The following is a 20,105-nucleotide window of genomic DNA, read 5'->3' on the forward strand; positions in this document are numbered from 1 at the left end:
CCCGAACTGTCCAACTCGGAATATTCGGTTTCAGAAAGGCTGATAACAATTAGTTCAATCAACGCGGAGTTGCTTTAACCCCAAGTTAAACGCGCGCACGAGGATACATAAAGCCCTGATTAGTGGAGCACAGATTACGCGAGTCACCATGGAGACGGAGGGAAAGAAGGTGCGGTCGACGTATTTCACAGCGCTTGAGGCCGAGGCCCTGATGGCAGCATATGCCGACAGCATGCACATCTTGCAGAAAAAAAGTAACACAGCCGCAGCTGCAAAAGAAAGGGAGCATGCATGGCAAAACATAGCTGACAGAGTCAATGCGTGAGTGTTAATTTAAACATTGATCGAGGGATCTCCACCCATTTAACACGTTATCTTAGTATATGTTATTCCATTTTTTATGTCATACATGTTATTTTGTGATGTGATGTGAGCGCAGGTGCAACCCAACAGGCCCCAAACGTTCCTGGCAGCAAGTAAAAATGAAATATAAAAATATAGTCCAAACAGGTAAGGTGTAATTGTATTATGAGCCATAGTGTTTGGTCTGTTTGTCCCATGTAAATCAATTGCAGTTAGAGGCTACATTAACTTACCGCCTGTAAGCACTCATTGAAATTATCTGAGCACATTACAAGTACACATTTGCTTACTCTGTATGCTCAAATGTGTGCCGTCACAGCCAACAGAAAAAAAGCGGAGGCCCGAAAAACAGGTGGGGGTCCTCCACCACCACCACTCACAGAGGCTGAGCAGTTGGCCCTCAGCCAAAACAGTGGGCGCCCTGTGGCTGAAGGCATCTCTGCGGGGACATCCTCTGAGTCAATAACCCCACAGGGCACAAGTGCCTACATAAGAGGTAAATCCAAAACAATACATGATGTGTATACATCCATTCTTCACAGTCACCTTGACCAAAATGAACTATGTCGTAGTGAAGTCATTGTCCTACTGTCAGAGATTTACAGTTATCAAACAGTCAGGTGAATAAACAACACTGAGACACTTGGAGACTGTTAACGTGCTGCACGGGTGAGGGCTCAGGGAGAGACTCACTCACACCGAGCTGCAGTAGTTCGTCTTTATTTATAGCATAGCAGTGTCCTTTAATTTTGCATGTGTGTGTGTGTGTGTTAATCTCTCACAGGGTGAACTTCCTGAGCGAGTAGTACATTTTGTTCTTTTCCTATTAAGAGTAACATATGAACATATACTGTAATGCAACATAAAACTCATAAAAGCGTTTCCACCTTAACACCTACTGATTTTGCCTTCCCTCAGTGTCGGTTGTCTCTGAGAGCATACTGACAATGAGGTGTATGGTGATTGGTATGTCTGGTAATTGCCAGTTGCGCCCACATAAGTCATGAGTGACCTGTATGAACCCCATATTCTTCCAGTTGATGGTGATGGTGTACTGCATCTGGTGCAGCCCCCTGTTGAGCCAGACCAACATGCAGTTGTGAGTACTCGTAATACTCCACAGACTACATGTGTCAACAGTAGAACAGCAATGTTGTTAAATGTCTCCACCACAGGCATATGATGACGAAACAGTGACAGCTGTTACAGAGGAGGACGCAACAGAGACACACCATGAGGTTTACAGCGTACAGTGGAAAATATAACAACTGACTACAATTTGGTACTATGATAACACCATGGACTTACTATGTCCCTGGCAGAGTGATGCTGGAAATGAAGAGGAAGAGGGTCCAGCCACTCCTACAACAAACCTGTCCACAGTAGGATGTTCAGCACTGATTTACAACCAACCTAAGTAGGCATGTACTATGGATGCCAATGCTATGTCCTGTGTTGCAATAGCTCCCTGTGAAGCTGTACAAGACATATCTGGTCAGGAAAATATAGAAGTGCGACATGGAAATGGTACACCTCAAGCTGCAGATCCAGAAGTCCAAGTTGGAGATTGTACTGCTGGAACAACAGTTAAGGGTGGGTGGAGTGATCAGAGATGGACGAATCATGTCAGTGTTTGTACAACATACTAATATACGCATTTATACTTTGTGTACAGGACATACAGGGCGACCAATAAAGCCAGTTGACCACAGAATCTGTGTATTTGTCTTGTAACATGTTGAGGTGACGGGTCACAGGAAATGGTTGTGGCATATGGTGTCTCTGACTGCTCTTCCATCCTGTACGTTCGTGGGTGGGTCAGGATGTTCATCGTGTGGATCACTGCTGATGTCTGGTTCAGCTGGACAGTGTTCACCTCTAATCGTGGCAATGTTGTGAAGAATCACACATGCCACAATAATGTCACATGCCCTTTCTGGGGCGACCCGGAGTCTTTGCAGGCACTGGAACCGGGCCTTGAGCATTCCAATGGTCATTTCAACTCTGGCCCGTGTCCTGCAATGGGCCAGATTATAACGCTTCTGTGGGCCCGGTTCAGGGTCAGGGTAAGGGGTGAGCAAATAGGATAAACATGGGTAACCCCTATCACCAAGCAAGTAGCCAGTGAACTCTCCTAGGACAGAAGAATACATGTCAGTGCAAACGTCCCTGTGGCAATTGGTCTCTGTATATTTCACAGTAACTTCGACCCACCATGTCCAAATTTGGTGCTCAGTGTACATTCCCGGAAGATTCGTGAGTCATGTACAGAGCCTGGCCACTTGGCTTCCACATTTGTGATGATGTTGGCAGCATCACATATGATCTACACAGTGCAGAGAACACAAATTAGCATCCATTACTATGATGCCATCACTTGTTAGTGTGAAATGCTACAGGGAACTATGTACCTGTACATTGATGCTGTAGAAATACTTCCTGTTCACATAGTCTCCTTCATTTACTGAGGGTGCAATGATTGGAATGTGAGTGCCATCTATACAGCCAATCACGCCTGGGAACCCTGGAAATTAATGTACCATTTAAGTAGTAGTTCAAGTATCACCACATCATGAATTAAGTTTTGGTCATCCTGATACCTGCAATTTTGTGGCATCCCTCTTTGATAAATCTTGTGGGTCTATGACCGGGGAACACCACAAACGAGTGCAGGAGACGTTTCAGTGCAACTGTAACATTCCTGACTGCCCGACAGACGGTAGCCTTGGAAACGTGCTCAGCGTCACCAATATTGTACAGAAAGCTCCCGTTTGCAAAAAAACGGAGTGCAGTACAAAGAATATGTACAGAACTGAGAGCATGTCCGCGATGTGTCACATGAGCAATATTAGGCCTGAGGATGTTATTCAAATAAATTATAGATTGTGCTGAGAAACGGTAACGTTCGCACAGAAAATCATCAGGGAATGATAAAATGTCCAAACGCGCTCTGATCACTCTCTCCCGGCGGAGAGCTCTGCGGAGAATTTGGGCTTCAAGATCTACTGGCTCTTCGAGGTAGGGGCACGCCATGTCCGACACTTCCTACTGTCAGGTTTCCGACAAAGAGGCGGAGACAGTCAGGGTTAGTTGTAGTAAACCTGCTAGGGGGCAGGTTAGCTTCACGGAGTGTGTCGTCATAGTAACTCACTCAGGCTTCATCAGAACTCGCTTTGTGAAACCGAAAACCCAGAGTTTTCGTTAACTCAGGGTATACTTACTCAGAGTTTGCACTAAACCGGCTTCCTGAAATAGGGCCCTGAACAATGTGGAGAGGGTGTCCTCTAAGTTCCTCGGCACCCACATATCCGAGGACCTATCCTGGTCCACAAACACATCAGCCCTAGTAAAGAAAGCCCAGCAGCGCCTCCATTTCTTGAGGGTTCTGAGATTGAACAGGCTGCAGACTGAACTCCTAGAGTCCTTCTACCGTGCCACTACCGAGAGTGTGCTGGTGCACGCCATCCCTGTGTGGTACGCTGGTTGCACAACAGCTGACAAGAAGAGACTACAGAGGGTCATCAGAACTGCAGAGAAGGTGATCAGCTGTCCACTCCCCTCCCTGGACTTAATTGCCAGCTCAAGATGTCTCTCCAGAGCCAGGGCAATTATAAAGGACCACCTCCATCCTAACCACCACCTCTTCAACATCCTGCCCTCTGGAAAAAGGCTCAGAACCATCAGGTGCAAAACCAACAGACTAAAGAACAGCTTCTTCCTGTGGGCTGTCAGAACTCTTAATGCAAACTAAGAGTGTGTAAAGACTTCCCCAACACATCCACCCTGACACTGCTGCTGATCATCTATGTGCAATATCTCAGTCTTTCTATGTTCTGTGCAATATTTTTGGCTCATGTGCAATTATTTTGGTCCCAGTCTGTTTCAATGTTTCCTACACATACACCATGTATATAGTTCCACTCACATATGTATACATATACACTGTTTTTTATTTTATTCTATTTATTTAATTATTTATTTATTTTCCGCCTTCGTTGTATATTGGTTTCTCTTCTTCTTACTTTAGCACCTTTGTGGTTCAGCTACCCAATTTCGCTGTGCAAGAAACTGCACAATGACAATAAATGACAATAAGGCTCTCTAAGCCTCTAACAAGCCCTGAAGTATGTAAAGAAGCCCTTCGTTAAAAGTGCAGACTTAACTGTTCAGCTTCAATGTCAAAAAATCAGCACACAGATAAATATTGTTGGCTTAAATTTAAACTTCTTTCATTTGGAGGTAATAAAGGAAGGGACAGATCTGGTTTGAACTTTGATAGTTTCCACACCTTCTCTTTTCTCAAAGTACAATTTTTCTTTTAACAGGAAGAGTAATAAAATCCCAGACTACCAGTTACAAAACATTTACTGTCAAAGGTAATCGTAAATTCTGTGACTAGAAAAAACAGTGTTGGAGGAATACTATATCATTATTTTCACCAGATAGATTAAAAATGGCTGTGATGGCTTTAACTCCAGTAAGGGGTAGGGATTTTTTTGATGTTTTCCATTTTGTTAAGCTGAACTCTATTTTATTCATGCTGCTTTTGATCATTGTGCATTAGTTTCTCCTGTAGGTGTCAGAAAGTCAGCAAGGGTTTGTTTTCAGTAGTCAAAAAACTGCTGCTGTTCTGGAGCTTTTGGTCACATCACATGACCTTGATGATAGACGTATTAAAGTGGACCAGTTCTGGTTCTCCTTATTTGCCATTACCCACCTCTGGGTGAGGGCAAATAAGGGATGTTGATATCAAACATGAGCACAGTCCCAATAACGAGGTCAGTGTGTGAGCCAAATTTTCAGTCTGCCCTGAACAGTTTAGTTTACCACAGTTTCTCCTACTCTTGGATCAGAGGATGTAAAATGGATAATAAACACAAGCCTTTGAGAGGGGCAGCAAAGAAGAAAATTCTTGTTTCAGATGAGAGCCTCCTTTTAAAGCTCCTCTAGAGAGTCCAAAAATTAAAAGACAAAGCTGAAAGTGATCGGGATGAATCAACTTTGATAAATAAAAACCATGATTATACTTTTGACAAAAAAAAAAGGAGAAAAAAAAGCTGTGTGCAGGAATGCGGGAGTGAACTAGAGCAAGGTCAAGAAACAAGCTCTCACAGATAGATGCTGGCTTAGGGTCATGAAACTGTGTAACAGGTTAGGGAAGGCAGGACTGTGTGTGTGTGTGTGTGTGTGGGGGGGGGGTGTCCATCCCTAGGTGAAGCTGCACTTGATGGAGGAGAAGAAGAGAGCCATTAAGGGGGTCTAAAATCTAAACCACGGCCCTTCTCAATGGTTTTTGACCAATCGGGTAGAAGCACATCTCTTTTATAAATATGTGTACCTCTAAGTTAGGGGCATCTCTCTTCCAAAAGTTGGTTACAGCAAACTACTGCAGACTGTGGCTTTCTAACTCGAGAGCATGAATTATTTTGCTGCTTGAGGCAGGCTGGGAAAAGAGAAAGAATTGGATAAGATTCGCGACTGGAGATTTTCAGCAGGACCTCGGAGGAACGCTGTTCATTCACTCATCATCATAAATAACTGAAAGGTGAGCAGACACCTGTTGGAGCCCACTGCTTTTGAACTCTTTAGGGTCCTCCATGCCTTATTTGCTCCTCTTGGTGGAGCTCTGCAGGTCATTCAGGCAGTTCTGCCTCTTGAAGCAATGACCTCTGCCGGAGGAGTTAAAGAGCTCCAGCTCTGCTGGTGGATCCAGCCCATCCACGTCAATTAGGTACCTACAGACCAGGTACCCAATGTGGTTCACGCCATAGGTGCAGTGGACTTAAATCAGCTTGTCATTGTCCTGGCTCTCATTCAGGAAGTGCCTCGCTTCCCATTTGAAGCTCAGGATGGAGGCATCAGAGGGAACATGGTGGTCTTTGATGAAGATCTTGATGTAAAAGTAGGACTGCAGGATGTCGATCAGTTTGTAGTACCTAGTCATGAAGGTCCTGACTCTCCAGGTCACAGACTGTTTAAAAGGCACTTTGAAGGCATTGAATCAAGTCCCAGGGATCCTCTGACCAGCCACTGGTCTGGCACATCCTTCTTCTTTTTCAGATGGGACATCTGCACAGCTATGACGTTTATACTCCCATCTGAAGCTTTTAGACCTGAAATCTGTCTCATTAGCTGCCCTAAATAAAATTAAATACCCCCCCCCCCAACACTGCTTTGAATGAAGGTGCAGTTTTAACATTCATATAGTGTGAGCATCATGCAGCATCATTGGGAACATTATAAGAAATCCAGACCTCTCAGATCACTTGCTTTCTGTCTCATGTCAGAGGTAAACCCGAAAAAGCAGTGCTAAGGACAGTAGCATAATATCCACTCCACCAGCCCATAATGTCCTTCGCAAATAATGGTCAGCTCTCCAAGCATAAAAAACGAGTCCAGAGGTTTCTGTTCCCATATACTTCCTACCAATACGATATTGCAGTTTTTATTATTAGAAATCCAGCTCCAGACTCTTCTGATTTTTGAAATCTGGTCATGATGTGCCTGTGAAACGTCAGAATTATTTTATTAAAGATTCTTTAATAATCTTTTTTAAAGATTTATTTTATTTTATTGTATTAAAGAGTAACGGTCAGTTCGACAGACGTTAACACTATGTGACAAGTTGGATGGTGTCTTCACTAACCTCTATATTTAAACTCAGTATCTGCTTGTTAATGGTTCTGGTACATGCAGAAATTAACAGGAGACGTTGTTAATTGACAATTTACCTAAAGCTTTATTATTGAAGCTGTAGATCTCTGTGAATTAGTGAAGACATTTTAAATTGAGGTGTTTTTGACAAATTTCGTGTCACGTGATGCATTGACATTTGAGGCGTTTACACGACACTGGAAGAAAAGTGAAAGCTGGACACTTTAAACTGAAACCTGAATAATTTTACACCTTATTTCTCTGTCGGACGTTTCTGTCGGATTTTAGCTGGTAGCATAACAGCAGCTGTAGAGTCACATTCCGGTTCACGCAGGAAATGAGCGTCCGCCTCCAGTGACGCTTGCCCGGCGATCCCGGAAGTGTCTCGTCCTGTTTACATTCTGCTCTTTGTTCGCTGCAAAATGTCGAAAAAGCGGTCCGAGAGCCGCAGGCTGAAGGCCACCATCGAGCAGCGGATGGCGGCGGCCGCTCAGGAGATCTTCCGGCTGCTGCATGAACGCAGCCGAGCCGAGCTGCCGGAGCTACGGGAGCTGCTGGTGGAGCGGCTGTCGGCGGCCATCGAGCTCATCCTCAACGCGTTCGAAGCGAGCAGAGCGGCCGAGAGAGGCGCGGAAGATCCCGGTGGGGAGCGCAAAGGTCAGTGTCCACATTCAGCACCACACTGCAGCCTCAATTAGTCCCATTTACTGGCGCGCTCACGGTCCTCCCCCAGATCTTTTAGTGCTCATTCTTCTGTTTATATACGACAGATCTGAATGTATATGTATAAACTGATTTTCAATGATAACTTTATCTCCTTTCTGCATTTAAATACTCCGAATACTACATGGATTTAATGAAGTATTTGCACACAGTGCTATCAGGAAACATTACCTGTCAGTGTGGGAGTTTAGCCAGTAAACACATCACGTTTATTAGTTTCACATAAGTAAGTACTAAACTAACACGAGGCTCAAGAATGCTTGAGACTTCGTTTCAAATTTAGGATTAAAATACAGACCGAGCTGAAACAGTGTTGATGTGATGATGCTGGAATAAAGGAGCAGACATAAGAAACTGTGCAATGACAGAAGGAGACCAGATGCATGAAGATGGAAAAAGATGCTGGAGATGGTCCGAGACAAAGAGATGTTATGTGGTCCTTTCTGTACTTCTAGAGCAAAATAGTTCTTATTCGTAAGGGCTTTAAAAAACATTTAATTCAGTTCAATTCAATTCAGTTGTATTTATAAAGAACTGAATCACAACAGCAGTCACCTCAGGGTGCTTTATATTGTTGTAAGGTACAGTCGTGAGTGCATGCTCAAAATCATCCATCCATCCATCCATCCATCCATCCATCCATTTTCATCCGCTTTGTCCGGGGCCGGGTCGCGGGGGCAGCAGCCTAAGCAAAGAGGCCCAGACCTCCCTCTCCCCAGCCACCTCCTCCAGCTTATCCGGGGGAATACCAAGGCGTTCCCAGGCCAGCCGAGAGATATAATCTCTCCAGCCTGTCCTGGGTCTGCCCCGGGGCCTCCTCCCGGTGCTCAAAGTCAACAGAAGCAAATTCACGATACACGGAAGAACTACAAATTACACTAGAGCACTGCGGACTGCTTCGGAGGCATTTATCACCGACCCTTGCTACTAGATCTCGCCCACAGTGGAAATGTCTCAGGCGGTGTGAGAGGAAACAGAAGAGGGGTAAGCGCGGAGGCATCCGGAGTAGGTTAGCGGCTAATCCACACAAACCCGCTATTCCCACCATTGAACTGTCCCAATGTGCACTCCCCTGGACAGCAAGCTGGATCAGGCTCGCTTACTTTGGTCCACTTCGAAGTCAATGAGGGAGTGTTGGGTCTTCGTGTTTGTGGAAACATGGCTTAACATGTTTCCACATGTTAACATTCCCAAAAGCGCCATTCATGCACTTTTGGAATGGGGTAGGGGGTAAGGCTCATGGAGGGGAACTCTGTGTTTACATCGATGATGCCTGGTGCTGCGACCCTGTTGTGGCTTGCAAACACTGTTCACCTCTGCTACTATGATCATCAATTGCAGACCATTCTACCTACTGAGAGAATTTTCAGCCATACTGTTTGTTGCTGTTTATATCCCTCCCTGCTCCATTAACAACAATTGGAGTGAGGCACTGAATGAAATGTATCAGCATGTCAGTGGAGCAGCAGAAGGCCCACCCAGATGCTTTTCTCATCCTGGTGGGCGATTTGAATCATGCAGACCAAAAGACTGCCCAAACTGGAGAAACACGTGAAAATTCCTATACGGGGAAACATGTAATGTGGCCTTCAGAGCCGGGGATGAGGTGAGCCTAAGAACAGCAAGGGCAAACCTGTCATGTAGCATCGCCACTTTTTCACTGATTCCTCCACCCCACTTGCACACAAACTCTTGCCCACGAACACTTGGATTGTGTTGGACACTGTTGTTTATAAAAGATTGTATTGTATTGTGTTGTATATAAGACTGTTATTTTATTTTTATCTCTATATTGTTTTAGTGCACAATGAGGGCCATGGGAGCATTTCAGTTTTAAATTCCTGTGTATGACTGTACATATGGTGTTTGACAATAAAGCTGACTTTGACTCAATCAGATGACCCCCCCCCCCCTCCCCCCCAATGAGTAAGCACTTGGCCACAGTGAAAAGGAAAAACACCCTTTTAACAGAAAGAAACCTGTGGCAGGATCAGGCTCATCGAGGGGTAGCCACCTGCTACGACTGGTGGGGTGTGAGGTGAGGAAGACAGGACAAAGACCCACTGGAAGAGAGCCACAGATTAATAATAACTAATAATTAAATGTGAGTGGTGGTAAAAGCTTTGTCTGCAGGATAGAAATTATCAAATTAATGTGTGGCTTTACTTGTGGTTCCTGCACTATTGTTCCTTTGGTAAAAAAGCAACTGAATGTATTAACAGATGGAAGTTTAAGCATTACTGCAGAGTTTTATTTTCAGCATGACAGTGATCTCAAAAAACACCACCAATGCAGTAAAAACATACTTGGATGGAAAAACATGTACTGGAACACTATCAGTAACTGGTCTCTCCAAATCCCGCGCCTCAACATTACTGAAGCAAACTCTGATATAAACGTTAATGTAATATACAAAGTTCAGGTATCAGTAGTTCAGTAAATTTAATCCCACGACAGCAAGAAAATGATTAATTTTAAACTACAGCAATGACAGGAAACAAAAGAAGCAAAAGTGTGTGCAAAACAAATCAGGCTTCTGGCGTGGACCATGCAGAAAGGGCATCAGAGGGAAAGTATGGGCGGGGCTAGTGTTTAGGTAACACATAAACCTTTAAAAAAAAAAGTGATAGAGTCACATGATTTAAATAATCACATGTCATGTATTTTCTCTCCAGAGTTGTGTTTGTCAGTTGGCGTCACGAGTCTCTCTGACAAGAAACGTCTGAAGCCAAGCAACTCGATAGACAACCAACTGAAGGAGACTCTGCCTGGCACATCCTCCAGACCACAGACCATCTCTGAACTGGATCGCCAGCTGGCCTCTCCAGATGATCCAACAGGAGACGAAGAACAATGTGAGAACGACAAGCAGTTGGTGTCTCACCTTTGCAGAGTGTGTGGGAAGTCCTTTGACAGGAAAGGCTTTCTGATGAAGCACGTGGAGAAGCACTTGAAAGAGGCCGACTGTCTGTGTGGTCTGTGTGGTGAGCGTTTTGAGTCCAGTGATGGCCTAATGCTGCATCTCCAGATGCACCGTGACAGCACCAAGACATGTGATGTCTGCGGCAAGAAGTTTCCCTCAATCCGAGCTCAGGAGATGCACATGAGGATGCACACTGGAGAGAAACCTTTTAGCTGCGTTGTCTGCGGGAAAGGCTTCAATCAGAAGGGCAACATGGTAACCCACATGAGAATCCACACGGCAGAGAAGCCATTCACCTGCAACATCTGCCACAAAGAGTTCAGTCAAGGCAGCTCGCTTGAACGACACATGAAAGCTCACGACGGACAGACACCGCTCAGCTGCAGCTTTTGCGGAAAAGAATTTGCAAAGAGTGCTGAGCTGAGGCGACATATCCGGTGCCATGGATCAGATGAGCAAACGACCATCAGTAGCCGGCACAGAAAACCCAGCCTGACCCCTTCTCACTGCTGCAAGGTCTGCAGCAATGCGTTTCACAACAAAGGAAACTTTGTGAGGCATGCAGAGACACATCTAAACCACCCTGATTGTCTCTGTGGCATCTGTGGAGAGCGTGCAGAGTCCTCTGAGAGTTTGCAGCTGCACATCCAGAGTCACAGAGAAACAAGCCGGATCTGCGACATTTGTGGCATAAGCTTCAGAGACATGGAGATCCACATGAGGACACACACGGGCCAGAAACCATTCAGGTGCAAAGACTGTGGGAAGGACTTCCCCAGAAAGGGATCGCTGGAGAGGCACATGAAGCTGCATGCTGGTGAGCGGCCGTTCATCTGCGAGTTCTGTGGGAAGACTTTCATAGAAAACACAGTCCTAAAGAGGCACATCAAGAGCCACATGGGAGGGAAACCACGAATATACTCCTGTGAGGTCTGCGGCAAGAAGTTCACCATGAGCCAACACCTGGATGTTCACAAGAGGATCCACACTGGGGAGAAGCCATACACCTGTAGGGTGTGCGGGAAGAACTTCAGGCAGATCGGAAACCTGGACTCTCACATGAGGATCCACACGGGTGAGAAGCCATTTATCTGTAGCCTCTGTGGGAAGAGGTTTCGCCAGAAAATCTCACTCGAGACACACGAGAGGTTCCACAAGAAGGAGAAACCCTACAGCTGCCAGCTCTGCAATAAGGGCTTCGTACAGAAGATCGACCTGAAGAGACACATGCTAACTCACACAGGGGAAAAACCCTACAGCTGCCAGGAGTGTGGGAAGAGGTACCAGGAGAAACGCTCAGTGGAGTCACACATGAAGGTCCACAGGGGAGAGCAGCCTGTCAAAGACTGTCAAAGACAGGAAGTTCAGCCTGACTTCATCCAGCTGTGAGCTGCAGACACAGCTCCTGTTAAGTCCTCAGTTTGAGAAGCTGTTGCTTCATGAACATGTTGAAGTATATTTATGTTCCCATATCTTCAGAGATGATATAGACAGAGTGTCAGCTGGACAGAATTGAAATTACCATAAAGATCTGAGCTTCCTGCCAGACAGTGTGGCTGCTTTTATGCAGAAATATTTGAGTTTTTTTTTAATTAAAACTACAACAGTCAAGATTCCAGTCTATCACTTTTAAATCAGCTGAATGAAATGTGTAAAACTCAGGACAAGGAAGCTTCACAAGAGACAGCCCGCCTAAAAGAAGTATCCTTCAGGGGGCGGCACTTTCTGATAGTCTAGGAACAGCCAGGGTGGAGGCTCAAAACCTTCGAGCTAAAACTTTGAAACATGCATTAAGAAATTAGTTAACAATCGGTAATTTTTACAAATGACGTATTCTGGGAGCTCCACAGATAGAAATAGTTTCTAGTTTTCAGTGTTTTTAACAACTGAGTTTTTCTCATATTATTTCTTGGTGTTTATGGAGCAACATATTAAACATATAAGGATGCTGGTAAACAGGTTGATTGTCCACAGCTACAAATCTTAAAAATGAAATAAAAAAAGTCTATATTGGATTTTAGGTTGTGTTTAAGTTTCAAGTGAATACAGTACATAAATTAGGGCTGCCACGATTAGTTGACTAGTCACGATTACGTCGACTATCAAAATTGTCGACGACTAATTTAATAGTCGACACGTCGTTTGAAGCTTTGTAAGATCCCAAAAGACACAGGAATAAGTAGTAGGATTTAAGCGTGTAATAACGGACTGAAACAGAAGATGGCAGCACTGCATGTACAAGGATGCCAGCTGCCGTTAAACCCCGAAGAAGAAGAAGCAGTGTCCGGTATCGTAGCTGTGTCCAAATTCAGGAACCGCATCCTCCTGTGCCTGCATTTGTAGGCCGATTACGTTACAGCGACATGACGAAGACTGTCCAAGTTTGAAGACTCCGACAAATGCGGCCGACAAATGCGCCCTTCGTTTCCCCAGATTTGAAGGATGGGTCGGGTGTATACTTCGTGGCCCTACCTATCCCAGAATTCTTAGCGTGGCCCTGCTCAGTTTCCAACAATGGCGGCAGCTAGTTAGTTTTAATATTACTCTTATTATTCTTTCTGGGTCACAAAATAAACGTTTAACATATTTTCAGGCGAGAATGTAGCTGTGTAAACCTCAAATATCTGCTCAGTTTATCAAGACACCAGATATTTTCAAAAGAGCTCCGAGGAGACGTCTGTTACCCAGCTGGGGTTCAAGGCTCACTAGAGCCGGTGGGGAAATCGTTTTCAAACCCACTGCTGTCTTTCGCTACTCAGGTTAAACATGATACATAGTCATTTAGATAACTTAAAAATGTTATTGTTTGGCTTTTTTCAGTGTTTTATTTGTTCCTGAGTAAATCGGTTTGGTTGAGATTAAAGTTATAATTTTTACACAGCTGAATAAACGTCAAGCAGACAACTGATTATCAGAAGTGTGAGACGCTCGAGAATATACTCCGGTGTGCTGTTATATTTTAGATAGCAAGGAGCACACGGCTGAGTTTATCAAACTCCACCGAAACAATCAGCAAATGTCATTAAAATTTAATAAACTATCATCTTGTCTTTATTTTTAGTTAGCACATACCTTAAACACTTAAAGCTGTAAGCTAATGATAGTTATATAAGAGCAGATGCTGCTGGTGCAATCAGCTGTACGTTTTACGTCCAATGGATGCATGATCTGATTAGTCGACTAATCGCAAAAATAATCGGTGACTAGTCGACTATCAAAATAATCGTTGTGGCAGCCCTAACACGATTATTACAAGTATGTATTCATGTACTGTTGTGACCTTTTTATTCATACAAATATTTCCTACCATTAATTTGAATCTGCTTCTGTAACTATTTATTTTTAGATTTTTACAGGAATTATTCCATTGGTGGAGTGAATATAATCGAAGGTTGTGGGAAATATGTGCATGTTCGTGAACATAATCAGCAGATTGTGTTATTTTGCAGTGAACTGTAGCTAGCTGAGCTGAGCAGCTTCAGAGTGTGTTGTGAAGTCCAGAGGTTTGAACAGGCAGGCAGGCATTGGGCAAACTCGCTGCTATTTATAAAATGTTTGTAGCCCAGTGACTGGATTCATACCTGACCAGGTGTCCCTTTCTACATCCCACACATTCAGCCAGTGTTCCACATTTTGATTTTCCTGCATTTTCATTTTTTTTGTATCTCACAGGTTTGGACATGGCAATGCTTTCCTCATGCTAACTTAGAGGCTAGAATGTCTTGTAAGTCGCTACAAAGAATTGGTATGAATATGATGGAAACTACCCAAAAGAAAGAAGAAACTGAACCAACAACACAAGCTGACAAACTGCTTCTCCCTAGGATGAAGCCAGTGGGAGGCACTGAGTCTTGTGATTTTTTTTTTTTTGTGCTATTTTGCAGTTTCATACAAGGATGCATTAGCATCATAATGAGCTTGAAAGAGTCATATCAGCCCATGGATGTACCCCCTGAAGCCCCACCTTGGAGAGAGTGGAGTGGGAATCTGACAGGTGGATTGGAGAAAGGTCTGCAGGGATGTGGTGTAGACAGAAGTGAGTTTTATCCTCAGATATGACTACGTGGGTTGAGGATACCAGCAGCAGGAATGAAATAAAATGAAATTTCTGTCTGTAATTTAAATAGCTTGGTCACTTTAAGGCCAAATGGAAGCTTATACAGCAAGCAACTGACAAGATCAGCAGTTTTATACAGGATAAAGATACGTTCCCATGCTCAGTCACCATAAACGCACAGTAAGTTATTAGAAACTGCTAGTCCATGACCGGGTCCTCACTTCACCTGCTGCTTGTCGTGTAGAGATGTTCAGGAAATTTGGAGCTACTGTGTGTGTCACCAGTGTCTTTATGAATAATTATCCTTTCATTTGATTAAGATCTTGCTTTTTTTTAAATGGGGTACTTGTCTTATTTATAGGGATTGTCATGTCTCACCAGAGAAGAAAACAGGTGATTCATCAAAAGACTTGCTGCAGAACTAGAAAAAGGAGAAAAGAAAACTAAAAATAACAAGAATTTATATTACTGACAAACTTTATTAACAACCTGACTGCATCCAATGAGCTCTAGCTAACAGCGGCACCTGTGTCAGGTAAGTCCAAGGTGAGTGACAAACAGCAGCTCAGTGATGACCTAGTCCTCTGACAGTAAACTAGGAGGACAGAATCTTGCTCCATCTGGCTGCTGCTCATAACGGAGCCAACAAGGCAGCTGCTGGACCACATGAGGACTATGGATTACTGTGGACTCAATCTGAACCAGATTCCTATTTCTTTAAACTTTATTAATAAAGTTGCAATTATTCAACAAACAAAAATGACAATCAGTATAAAGTCAAAGTATATAATCGAAGTATAATTTTTCAAAATTTATTATTAAGCAGTTTAAATTTCAGGTAACTAACTGTGCCATGCCTCTTCCTCTGGTCCATATGCCAAAACAGACAAAGCGCTCCGAACCCAAGCAGAACACACTTTTGTTAGGAGACACAGAAAGAGAATATTCATATCACTGGTTGAGAGTTTGGGTGAAGACTGCAGTTTAAACTTGGTCCCCCTGGTGTGGGTCCATCCCTTAGGTCATCTTGCACTTTATGCAGCGAGCTTCTCCCTGTGATAGGAAGAAAACTCTCCCCACTTCACCATGGCAACTGTCTCTTGTTCTCTGGCCAGGCCTGTAGAGAGCAAGAAAGATGAGGAGAGGGAGAGCTCTGCCAGAATTGATATCTTATAGTTTCTGTGCTTTGCTGTGCCATATAGAACAGCATCCTATCACAACCCGTACACAATCCGTGGGGCGGTGTCTTCTGTTTGTTTGTGTCTGTTAGTATCAGAGTGTACCAGTCTACTTTCAATGCTCTATTCTACAATACCTAAACATGTGATCAAAATTATGAGGTAGTTTAAAAATAAATAAATTCTACCACATGTGATGCTCCTCAGCCTCACCTGCTCATCATTGAATGCGCAACCTTTTTCTCATGGCTTTCTGATCAGTTGATCTGCTGACTCACAGGCGGTTTACTTCTGGCTAAAAATGTCCCGCACAACCAGAAAGTAGCAAGGAGACGCCGGCGCACGCTCACAACTCTCCTCTGACTCCGACAGCCTCCGCTTCAGCAGGGGCGCTGTTCGCTCTCTCCGCACCGCGCTCCTCGACGCGGAACTCGCAGCGTGTTTACCTTTCCACTGGCTCTCTTTGTCCCGGAGGCTCCCGGTGGGGAGAAGCCGCAGAATGTGCGCCGTGCAGCTGCTGCGGGTGTCGGTCCACGAGCGGATCAGCGCCGCCGCCGAAGACTTCCTGCTGCGGCTGGAGAAGGGAGAAGAAGCAGCCGAGCTCCCGGCGCTGAGAGCGCTGCTGACCGAGCGGCTGACGGCGGCCGCGGAGGAGATCGTCGCTCTGTTGGAGGAGACCGTGGCGGAGTACCAGGACAGAGTGGAGCGCTCAGAGCGGGAGATCTGCCGCCAGAGGAGGCTGCTCGATGCCGTGCTCAAGCCCGAAGTCCGGCTGCGCGCGGCAGGTCAGTGTCCGGAAACAGCCGAGAGCAGCCGAACCGAGCTCGCGTTGTCAGCAGATACAAAGTAAAATTATTGATGAGAAAAAGAAATGATCACTTTTTCACCAGGTCAGGTAAAATCCTGAACTCAAGCAGAAGGTTTACACTTTTATTCACATCTTCACTAATTTAACATCCACTTTGGTCGTACACAGAGGTGAAACTGTGTCAGAGTGCCACAAATCACAGACCTGACTGTACATCACTCAAACTGCAACAGACAGCGTCTCTTGTCTTTCTGAGCTGTTATTAGCAATAAACTGATCGAGCATGGAAAGTTTTTAGTTCATAATGTTTTCATTTCAGGAGAAAAAAAAGGAGGCAAGATAAAATGAGATAAGATCAGAGAGCCTTTATTATTCCCAGAGTTGGAAAATTAACATACAGAGTAGACAGAACAGGGATAAATAGATGCACCAAATGTTAAACCCAGCAACATTTAATTATCTATAATTCTGGTCCAGTCGTGTGTACAGTCAACACTTATTTTGTTACACTCCAACTGTGACATCTGCAAAGCCCTATGTTTATACTGGCTCTTTGCAATTTTTTTCTTCAACTTCCTTCAGAAGGTGGTGCCAGTTTAGCTCAGTTGGATGAGCAGGCGACCTTATGCCGCATGGCTGAGTGTGGCCGGCCCGGGTTTGAGTCCGACCTGCGGCACTTTGCCGCATGTCTTTCCCTTCGCTTTTATGTCAGTTTTCACTGTGCACCTATCTAATAAAGCCAAAAAAATATATTAAAATTTTTTCTTCAGAAGCAGTGCTGACTTTTGGTGCACACCTCTGTTCATGAGCATAAACTAGGCACTTCCACAGAGTGTCTGTGGTCCTGCTATCAGCTAGTTAGATAATCTTCTCTGTGATGGACCACATCTGGTGATAGTTCCATTAGACCAGTCTGCAGCAGGCGAGGACCTGGTTCATAAGCTGCTGCACTGAGCACTGACCAGAACAACACGAAGGAAAGACTCTGAGAAAGGCAGCTGATTATTAATCCAATTTCACATATGCCACAAATTACATATTTAGTTATTTGCCCCAGAAAGGTCGAAGTCCTCACTGGCTGTGCTCACATCTTTTCTCTTTCTTGTTTTATCTTCAACGTCATGCTGCTCTGTTGTATCGTAATTGCCTCCTGGGGATAAATAAAGTCTTTCTGATTCTGATTTCTCCTCACACACAGCTGTTCATGGCAGATGTCCGCCCCTCCCTGAGCCCCTGATTTCCTCTTTAACAGTGTAGGATCTTTACCTTTTGTAAAATAAAGCACTCTGAGTCAACTTTATGTGATTTGGCACCACATTGTAAAGTTAAATAATCACACAGATCAAATATATTCTCATTCTGTTCCCTCTGCTCTCTTACTTTCTCCAAAACAGAGATAGGTTTAAGTGTACAGGGTTAAGAAAGTGTGCTTCTGGCTCTTGGCATCCCAATTAGTCATGTGCCTATGATGGTGTCACAAATTGACCCCGAGCTGCTTCTTCTGCATAACAATCTGTAATCTGTAGTGGACATTATAACATATATGATGGTACAACATATTTCTGCTAGGATTGAAAGAGAACTGAGATCACATTTTGTGTCTGTTTCAGTGTTTCCTTCAGATGTTCAGCAGCCGTTGGGGAGCAAAGATGAAGTTTCCCGTGAACACCAGGAGAAGAGCTCCAGCCTGGACCCGGGGGAAGACCCAGTGCCCCCACAGATTAAAGAGGAAGAGGAAGAAGCCTGGGCCAGTCAGACAGGAGAACAGCTTCAGGACCTGCAGGTAGCTGAAATCACCACGTTCACATTCAGCCCTGTGCACGTGAAGAGTGAAGATGATGAGGAGAAGCCTGAGTCCTCACAACTTCATCACTGCTGGACTGAGGAGAGCAGAGGCTCGGAGGGAGGACCAGAAGCAGACAGGAACTCAGATCCAGATCCACTGTTACAGCCTGTTAGTGAAGACAACTCTCTGGACTCGACTGAAACTGATGACAGTGACTGTGACTGGACACAAACAAAGGAAGCCCAGTCAGGTAGAGATGTTAAAAATCCTGACATTGATGTTGGCACTGTAGTCAAGGAGAGACCATTTCCCTGCTCATATTGTGGGAAAAGATTTAGCCTTAAGGGAAATTTGAACAGACACATAAGAGACCACACAGGAGAGAGACCATTTCCCTGCACAGACTGTGATAAGTCATTTAAAGACAGTGGCTCCTTAACGGCACACATGCGATGTCACACTGGGGAGCAACCATACAGCTGCTTGTTCTGTGGGAAAAATTTCAGTGGGAGGGGAAACATGACCAGACACATGAGGATCCACACAGGAGAGAAACCGTTCACCTGCTCAGTGTGCAATAAAAGTTTTCATGTTAAAGAACATCTCAACAGACACATGAAGTACCATACAGGGGAGAAACCTTTCAGCTGCTCTGTCTGTGGGAAAGGCTGTGCTCAGAAAACAGACCTAAAGAAGCACATGAGAGTTCACACAGGAGAGAAACCCTTCAGCTGTCCTTTCTGTGGAAAGTGCTGCGCAGAAAAAGGAGACCTAACCAAACACATGAGAGTCCACACAGGAGAGAAACCATTCAGCTGTAATATTTGTGGGAAAAGCTGTGCCCAAAAGGGGAGCCTGAAGATCCACATGAGGATTCACACAGGAGAAAAACCATTCAGCTGCTCTGTTTGTGAGAAACGTTTCACTGTTACGGGACATCTAAAGAGACACATGAAGCTGCACACAGCAGAGAGTCATCCGCCTGGGTCTGCAGAGTCACATTCAGGCAAAAGTAGAAAATGATGAGTCAGCAAACACATTGTGACGCACAATGGCCTTCTCAGACTGATCAGCTGTTGCTGGAGATGGAACTGATAAAACATACAATCATTTACAATGAAGAGGATACAATGAGCAAGAATGTTTCTTTGTTCTACAACCAAATCAAAACAGGCTTATAAAAAGTGGCGAGTTTTGATAGGAGCGTAACAGTTTGTCTTTTTACCAGGAGCTGTGAATGCATCTCCTACAAAGCTTGATGTCCTATTTATTAAAAAGTGCAGGTGGAAATATGTTTCACATGAATCTGACAGGTGTGAACAAAAAAGTACATCCTCATATCCACTTATTTCCAGATGCAGTGCTCCTTTTAATAAACCACCAGGAAGGACATTTATGTGGATCATATAAATGTATTCACCGGCAAACTCTCACATTCAGCTTTAAATGTTCAAGAAAAATGTCTGCATGCACAAGTGTTACTGCAGGACTTGTAGTGTGTGCAACAATCAGATTTATTATTGTCGGGTCAAAGCGCCTTTGGTTGACTGTTGTTGTGAACTTGCGATTATTTAATTAAAATTAAACTCAACAAATCTGCTGCTGTCCAAATG

The 20,105-nt window shown here is 44.3% G+C and overlaps 1 protein-coding gene and 1 long non-coding RNA gene across 2 annotated transcripts; both read left to right on the forward strand.

Annotated features, from left to right (window-relative positions):
* The first annotated feature begins 7,084 nt into the window (after positions 1-7,084).
* On the forward strand, positions 7,085-20,087 carry LOC113014720 (uncharacterized). The gene is made up of 5 exons (XM_026156431.2): positions 7,085-7,674; positions 10,416-12,048; positions 15,923-15,971; positions 16,224-16,683; positions 18,317-20,087. The coding sequence occupies exons 1-5, from the start codon at positions 7,440-7,442 to the stop codon at positions 19,513-19,515; spliced, it is 3,576 nt and encodes a 1,191-aa protein (XP_026012216.2). The 5' UTR covers positions 7,085-7,439; the 3' UTR covers positions 19,516-20,087.
* On the forward strand, positions 14,564-15,151 carry LOC145423441 (uncharacterized). The gene is made up of 2 exons (XR_013904478.1): positions 14,564-14,699; positions 15,082-15,151. It is a non-coding gene; the product is annotated as an uncharacterized LOC145423441 (long non-coding RNA).
* Positions 20,088-20,105: the final 18 nt, after the last annotated feature.

This window comes from Astatotilapia calliptera, chromosome 22, assembly GCF_964374335.1.
Source record: "Astatotilapia calliptera chromosome 22, fAstCal68.1, whole genome shotgun sequence".
NCBI lineage: Eukaryota > Metazoa > Chordata > Actinopteri > Cichliformes > Cichlidae > Astatotilapia > Astatotilapia calliptera.

Excerpts from the sequence above, each read along its gene's own strand:
- LOC113014720 (XM_026156431.2), top strand. The coding sequence starts at position 7,440 with ATGTCGAAAAAGCGGTCCGAGAGCCGCAGGCTGAAGGCCACCATCGAG. Across the intron at positions 15,972-16,223 it reads TCCGTGGGGCGGTGTCTTCT|CAAGGAGACGCCGGCGCACG; the intron begins GTTTGTTTGTGT and ends ACCAGAAAGTAG. Across the intron at positions 16,684-18,316 it reads AGTCCGGCTGCGCGCGGCAG|TGTTTCCTTCAGATGTTCAG; the intron begins GTCAGTGTCCGG and ends TGTCTGTTTCAG.